Source organism: Arachis ipaensis, chromosome B04 (genome assembly GCF_000816755.2).
Source record: "Arachis ipaensis cultivar K30076 chromosome B04, Araip1.1, whole genome shotgun sequence".
Lineage (NCBI taxonomy): Eukaryota > Viridiplantae > Streptophyta > Magnoliopsida > Fabales > Fabaceae > Arachis > Arachis ipaensis.
Window position 1 is genome coordinate 122,595,222 of NC_029788.2, and position 7,843 is coordinate 122,603,064.

The 7,843-nt window shown below is 36.9% G+C and overlaps 3 protein-coding genes across 4 annotated transcripts in view; 2 read left to right on the forward strand and 1 right to left on the reverse strand.

Moving 5' to 3' along the window:
• LOC107638083 (probable WRKY transcription factor 75) overlaps positions 1 to 560 on the forward strand; it is a 2,944-nt gene extending 2,384 nt beyond the window's left edge. The window contains exon 2 of one of the 2 annotated variants that reach the window (XM_016341257.2): positions 177 to 312. In XM_016341257.2, coding sequence (XP_016196743.1) covers positions 177 to 216 — 40 coding nt within the window. In that variant the 3' untranslated portion in view covers positions 217 to 312. Of the gene's footprint in view, positions 1 to 176 lie in introns of both variants that reach the window. The other variant, XM_016341256.2, reaches the window with a different exon arrangement.
• Positions 1,866 to 5,370, forward strand: LOC110271607 (serine/threonine-protein phosphatase 7 long form homolog). Its single transcript, XM_021122610.1, has 5 exons — positions 1,866 to 2,279; positions 3,416 to 3,837; positions 4,059 to 4,130; positions 4,202 to 4,292; positions 4,380 to 5,370. The coding sequence occupies exons 1-5, from the start codon at positions 2,202 to 2,204 to the stop codon at positions 5,043 to 5,045; spliced, it is 1,329 nt and encodes a 442-aa protein (XP_020978269.1). The 5' UTR covers positions 1,866 to 2,201; the 3' UTR covers positions 5,046 to 5,370.
• Positions 5,097 to 7,280, reverse strand: LOC110271608. Its single transcript, XM_021122611.1, has 3 exons — positions 6,692 to 7,280; positions 5,421 to 6,413; positions 5,097 to 5,323 (listed from the first exon to the last, which is right to left on the reverse strand). Exons 1-3 carry the CDS (start codon positions 7,278 to 7,280, stop codon positions 5,097 to 5,099), a joined length of 1,809 nt encoding a protein of 602 aa, XP_020978270.1.

The window sequence follows — 7,843 nt, forward strand, 5'->3', positions numbered from 1 at the left end:
TTTTTTTTTCATTTTTTAATTTTTTAAGAGTTTATTTATAGTTAATTATTAATATCTTTTGAGAATTTTTTTAATAGCAATGTAAATTTTTGAATGCTATCTTAATAGTTTACTCTTTAATTTGTGGGTAGCTTATTGGTTCTATGATCTTGAAATTGAATGAAGGGTTTATTTAGTTTGTGTTTGAATGAATTGATTGTGATGGATACAAAATGAAGAAGCTACTACCGTTGCACGCATCACACATGCAATGTGAAGAAACAAGTGCAGAGGCTATCGAAAGACACAAGCATTGTGGTGACAACTTACGAGGGAATTCATAACCACCCTTGCGAGAAGTTTATGGAAACTTTGGCCCCTCTTCTCAAACAGATTCAGTTTCTTGCTACCATCTAATTAATTCTACTATATGTAACATATATATTTGCTACGCTTGTGAGTTGTGATGATTTCTGAACTTAATAATATTTTGTGTGTATATATGAATCAAGATCAGTGATCCTGATCATGTGCTTGCTTCTGTAATAAAATTAACGTAAATTATATATATACTTTAAATCTAGCTTAAGCTTATGTTAAAATTAAATTATTTATTTATGTTAAAGATATAATAATTTATATGTCATTTTTTATCAACTTAAGTTTTGAAAAAAGTGGTAAAATGAGAATTTGTTACATTATTTTCCCCCTGCACATTTTTCATCATGTAATATTCTCTTCTTTTTCATATGATTTTTTATTTTCCTTTTGTGCACATGCTGTGTTTTGGAGTATATAAAAAAAAAGTGATTAATCTTAGCTTCTCGTGCTAATTAGTAGTTCATATATACATTATTCCCACTATTGATCATCCATATTTAATTAGTATATGCATGTATATGTGCACATATTTCATCACATTATTTGTCTGTGTCTTATTCATGTAAAATTGCAAACCATCAGAGGATACTAGTATAGGCCGAAGTACCCCCAAAAATTTCAATAACTTAATATATATCCAAAAAATTTTGTCTGTGGCAATAAAATATATATATAACAACACANTTTTAAAATGAATCTCTCAAAGAATTTTTTGTTGTTAATAACAAAGTGTTTGTCAATACTAAGTAAATTTGTTGTAAGAAATATTTACAAGCACTTTGATATTTTTTTTTCCTCTTTTAAGATAGCTCCCTGCAAACCATAATATATTTGCAATATTTGCAAGTTCAAAAATATCCACTACGTACTACCAACCAGTCATAAAGTAGTTAGAATATTCATAGCAAAAAATCATAATATTATTCTTATCTTTTGTTTCTTCTCCCGCTTTTTTGTCTTCTTTTTTTTTTTTGAAAACTTTTTTGTGAATTATTTCATCAACACTCACTGTTACTACTGTTGCTGCACCATTTTTATATCCACTCCCACCGGCCAGTCAGATTCTTCCACTTTTTTTGTCACTACATTTTTTTTCTAATTAAACTAAACTTGCACATATTTTCAAATTTAGAGTAAAAAAAAAAATAATAAATTGATTTTAAGGATGACTTTATTTTGCAGTATATATAGGGGGTAAAATTACACGTGCTTTGTTCATTGATATCAACATATTATCTAAAAAGGATAATTGATTTAATTTATTTCAGATCAAAATCAGTTTAATTAATTTGCCAACTCAACGACTTGAAAGTTGAAAATGAACTAATGAAGGGCCATTAATAATGAATTAATTTATTATTATCAAATAAATCTTTTTGTAATCTTCTCTAAGTTTCTCCTTAATCCTTATAGTCCCCACCATCCTTTATTATTTGAGGTTAATATATTACGCTTTTTAATTTTGATATTGGAGAGTAGTTGGTGTTAGACGTGGATATGGGGTGACTGGGTGCTTAACAAGGGTGTGGTGTCAGGAAGAATGCCATAACAGGAATCGGACCCAGCGATTCCCCCTCCCACGAATCGGATCCAGCGTTTGGAGAAATCGGACCGTCCGGTTGATCGTGGACGAAACGCACCGTCCGATTGCGCCCCCTTCTACGTGTCGGACAGCAGCTTCTCCCCAGGACGGTGCCCCAGCAGCCAGCATACCCCCCTTTCCCCCACTCCCTCAGTCCGAAACATCATTTTCAAGCCTCAAACCCCATTTCTTCCTCTCTGTGTTCATCCTCTTCCTCTCTTCTTCTTCAAGAACTTTGCATGCAATAAAATCTGTGGAAATGGCCAAAAAATACAAAGCTAGAGATGCTGATCGTCCTGAGCTTCACATTGTAAATTATCTGTCTGATCCTGATTATGTAAGTTAAATTTTTTAATTTTTTGCAAATTTCTGTATTTTAATTAAATTTTGTAGGAAATTTTTTTGTATTTTATGGTTAAATGTTGCAGTTAGGTAGATAGATATGTAAATGTTGATTGTTACAGATTTTGTAAGAATTTTTTCGGAGTAGTATTAGAAATTTTAATTAATTAATAAAATCTGATGAATAATTTAAAAATTATAATATTAGCAATTATGATAATTTTTTGTTATTATGTTTAGATATTGTTAGTTAATTGGAGAATATGTTAAAAAATTTTTTGTAACACGGTTAGAAATTTTAATTAATGAATAAATTTTGATGATTAAACTTATAAATTATGATTGTAAATTGTTTGTTATTATGTATGTATAGATGTTGTTAGTTAGTTAGAGGAAAGGTAAGATATTATTTTTCGAATAGATTTAGAAATTATAATTAGTAACTTAGCTTTTATGATTCATGTTATAAATTATAAGTTTAGGAATTATTATGACACATTTTTGTTGGAAATTATATATTTAGGATTTATTATAATTTTTTGTTGAAGAATATGTTAGAAATTTTTTTTGTAATACGATTAGATATTGTAGTTAACTAATTAACTTTTGTGATTAATGTTGGAAATTATAATTCTGATTTTGTAATAGATTTAGAAATTAGAATTACTTAATTTACTTTTGTTATTAATTTAAGAATTTATAATCTGGAACTGCATCATTAATAACGAAATTTTTTAATATTAATTGCAAGGCCAATTTACTTAATACATAGTTCATTTGGGAAGAAAGGTAAATCATAAGAATTCAATTGTAAATAAAATAAGAATACTAAAGTAACGTTAATTTTGTATGTTGTTAGTTAGACAATGTTTTTCAAATGTTGTTTGTAAATAGCTGAGAAGTTATAATTAACTAATTAATTATTATGATTAATTTTTGGAAATTATAATTATAGGACTTATGATAATTTTTTGAAATTATGTTTACATGCTGTAGTTTGATCATTTGTTAGTTTTTTTTTTTTGTAATTGGGCTAGAAATTATGATTAATCGATTAAATAGTATGATTAATTTAAGTTGTAAATTAGTAATCATTCATGATTTGACTAGTAACATGTTATGTTCTTGCAGAGTTCACGGATGATGACATGTGACCACCCACTGCCTCCTGATCGGTACCATCCGAGTGTAGAGGATCATTTACGGGTTACTGGGTTTTATCATGCCTCTCAGATTGGAGTAGTTCAATGCCAGAAAGCATTGATAAATGCTCTAGTGGAGAGGTGGCGGCCGGAAACACACACCTTCCACCTTCCGATTGGTGAGTGCACAGTGACGCTGGAGGATGTAGCCGTTATTTTGGGCCTCCCGACGAACGGCCTTCCGGTGACAGGGATGACCTTGAGCAGCTTCGAAGCATTGGAGGGTGAGTGTTTCCATCAGTTTGGGGTTGCACCGAGGAAGGCCGACTGCAGAGGGAGCGGAATAAAATTGACATGGTTTAGGAATCTAGAAGAACGTATACAACTGACTGACGAAAACAGTATGCAGAGGTACGTCAAGTGCCACATTATGTTGTTATTGGGTACTATCTTACTTGGAGACAAGTCAGGGGCATCTGTGCACTGGAAGTTTCTGCCTTTGCTCCGGAATTTTCATAGTATCAGTAATTTTAGTTGGGGATCGGCATGTTTGGCGCACCTATACAGGTCCTTATGCCGGGCATCTCGTTTTGATTGTAAAGAAATCGATGGTCCGTTAACACTTCTGCTAGCTTGGTTTTGGATCCGCCTACCCTATCTTGCGCCCCTACTAGGGAACCCCGCAGTTTTCCGCTTGCAAACAGGTAACATTGTCAACTTACTTGGTATGTTCATAATTCTATTTAAGATGTGCTAGTGACATAAATAATTTCAGGTGGCGTAACTGGGAGCGTGGTGACAATCGGTATAGATATCTTAGCCTCGCCCACTTTAGAAAGGCATTAGATGAGGTTCAGGAAGGGCAGGTGTGTTTTTATTAGAAAAGTATTTGTCTCGAACTGAGGTTGACTGTTATTTGGCTTGTAATCATGTGTGTCTTGTGCTGTGTGCAGTTCGTGTGGGTTGCTTATGGTGTGGATCGCATTGATCCGGGCATAATCCCAGAAGACATCCTCCTGCACGCAGTAGTGTGGAGCGCTACGGTTCCGTTGATTTCATTCGAATCTATTGAGTGGCATGCAACGGATAGAATTAGAAGACAGTTTGGTTTTGTTCAGGGAGTTCCACCTGAGGAATGGAATCTGGGAAGGGCACATGGAGAAACACTGGCTGGTCCTAAGAATCTTGACTGGGCCACAGCCCCGTCCCATTCATGTTGGATTATGCACTGGACAAACAGGTATAATAACGTTCTGACTGAGTATCTGGAACCTTCACAGCATCCGTTGGATGTTTACATGCACTGGTATCGTACACAATATGGCAACCATTTGAAATTGTCAAATGTTGTGGTTCAAGAGAACGATGAAGGTGAACAAGTTATGGATGATGAGGGTAACCCAGTTATGAATGATGAGGGTAGCCCAGTTATTGATGTAGCCAATGAAGAACCGGGGGGCACAGTCACAGCCACATCCACCTCCACCTCCAGCTTCTCAAGAACAACCGCAGGCCTCGGTACCATATGTTGTTCAGACACAATTTACCCCGTCATACCCAATAGATCAACAATACTGGAGTACCCCACAGTGGGATGCAGGAGAGGATGCTTCTTTTAGCCAGTTGCTTGGGTTCATGGCTGCGGATGCAGGGCAGTCACAATTTGGCCATCAACCTGAATTTATGCCCGGTAGGTATTCTTTGGACGCGAGGATTCCATGCCACACTGCCTCAGTTGCTTCTGGAGGTTTGGTTTCTGGAGATTCCAGTAGAAGTGACGGCGGTCGGGGGATATTTAATAGCCGGAACCTACGGTTAAGCCAGTTCGTATAAGCCTCGCCCCGTTCACGTAAACGCTGGTAGCGCAGTTCGTACTCGCACACCGTCCTCGAATAACCTGCACAACAATCAAATCCACACAAGAGAAGAATTCATGAGAAACGCTGCTTGAAGGTAACTCGGTTAATAACGAAATTTGAATTATTAAAATTTACCTATATTGACCACAAGTTTTTGCAGGTACGGTGCCTTGAACTTTCTCAAAAAGTTCGACTCTATATGCCTGATGCAAAACATGTGGAATTCTCTCGGGGGTGACCAAGCTCCGTTGCTCCGGGCAACAGCTGCATTGATGGATTCGTGCCTGTCAGAAATCAGTCCCACACCATCCCGAGTCACAACATGTTGTCGCAGGTTACTAAGGAAAAAGTGCCATGCATCAGAAGTCTCCCCCTCCACAATTGCAAACGCAATAGGGACGATATTATTGTTACCATCATGTGAAACTGCGACCAACAAACAACCCTTATACTTTCCGTACAAGTGAGTCCCATCAACCTGGACAACTGGCTTGCAGTGTCTGAACGCTCTAATGCAGGGGTAATAACTCCAGAAGACTCTGTGCAATACCCGGATATCAGTTACTTCCTCATCACCTTGATATGCAGACATAGTCTCGAAATGGACGATTGCTGATGGCTCCTTGTTACACATGGCCTGAAACCATATAGGCAAAGCTTCATATGATGCTTCCCAACCGCCAAATATTTTTTCCACTGCTTTTTGCTTCGCCAACCATGCTTTCCGATAGCTGATGGTGTAATTGAACTTCGACTGCACTTCCGCAATAACTGATTTCACCTTTATCGACGGGTCAGCCTCAACCAACGGCTTTATTGCTTCCGCAATTGTGTTCGAATCCAGCTTCGAATGATCCTGAGAAATAGTGGCTCTAGTACAAGTGTGAGAACCGTTGTACCTCCTTATAACCCAACAATACTTTCTGCTGATCATGCTAACCCTGATAAGCCAATCACACCCTAATCCATACTGTGTACACTTCGCATAGAAGGTCAACGGCTCCGACTCATACACACGGTAGTCTACGCCTCTTCGGATGGTATAATCTTTCATCGTCATCATAACAGCTTCCCTAGAACTGAATTCCATTCCGATTGCAAATTCACCATCTGCGACCATAGGAATTTCTACCACAATGACAGCCAAATCAAAATAATTTAACACAAATACATTTAATAACTGAAATTAAGACTACGTCAATGCTCCCTATATCCACATCAATATAAATATTATTCCTATCATGTTGTCATCCCACTTTTAACATCATACAAACATAAACACATAAAAAACTTTGGCCGAATGCACACAAATTAATATTCACGTGACTTATATTCTTATTTACATCTATCAACATAGATTATTTTCCAAAGTCTAATACTTTCTATATTTATATGTTAATACGTACCGGCACTCATATATTCCGGAAACTCCGGCGCATGCATGGCTTCCAAGTCCAGAACCCGCATGAAGGACGGCTCCTCAAAGGGATCTTCATTTGCGAGTGCATTTGCAACGTCTCCCACATTTGGAGCCACCACCCCGTCACCTTGATCTTCTTCTCCTTCTGGAGCAACAGTTTCGTAATTGCTTTCAAACTCTTCCTCACTGTCACTATCGTATTCTTCCCCTTCAATATTTCGGTCCGCTTCAGATTGTTCGAATTCGACGTACAACTCTATTACCGATATCTGACCGCGAGTTTCAAAATACATTGAAAACATCTCCTGCATACTCGCTTCGTCGGTTACATACTTGGTTTGATACTGCACGAAACCACCAAATACCGGTATGGGATATCTGTATACCATACATGATATTTTTTTTGATATCTGAAAACCTATCTTCTCACAAATCACACCTTTTAGCTCCTCAAATGAGATTGTGAACGGAATAACAATATCTAACGGCTTCTCGCAACTAAATCTCACTCCTTCAGATGTTTGTAACAGAATCTGACCAAAATAATATACTCTAAGTGTAACTCTATCATCCATTTTTCATACTCTCATACATAAATATCTACTATACTCTCATTTACTCTTGGAGTTCAAATAAAATAACAGAGACGCAAGGAGAAGTAGAAGAGAAACAGGGGGAAGAAGAAGACGCAGAACAACGAAGACGAATCAGATCTGAGGAGTGCATCCGAGTTTCCAAAACACACACACATATATATATATATATACTCAACTCGGACCCTCCGCATCCTATAAAAAAAAATTTGTGCAAAAAAACGGACCCAACGAGTCCATAAAAAAAAAAAAAAACCACTACACGTACCCTGCGATTCCACTTTCATACACAAAATAAAAAAATCTTAACTTTGGTCCCTTAAGGAATCAGACCCTACGATTTCGGTCCAAAAAAAATTTTCTTCCTCATCGGATGGTTCGATTACTACCCACAACTTCAATTTTTTTTCCCGCGCAACGCAATCGCTCGGTCCGACTCCCCCGTGCCATGGCTCAAAAAAAGTTGCCCCACACCATTGTCTAACACCACCATATTCCATATCCCTGCACAACTCACCCACCCCTCCAATATTGAAAAAATTGAG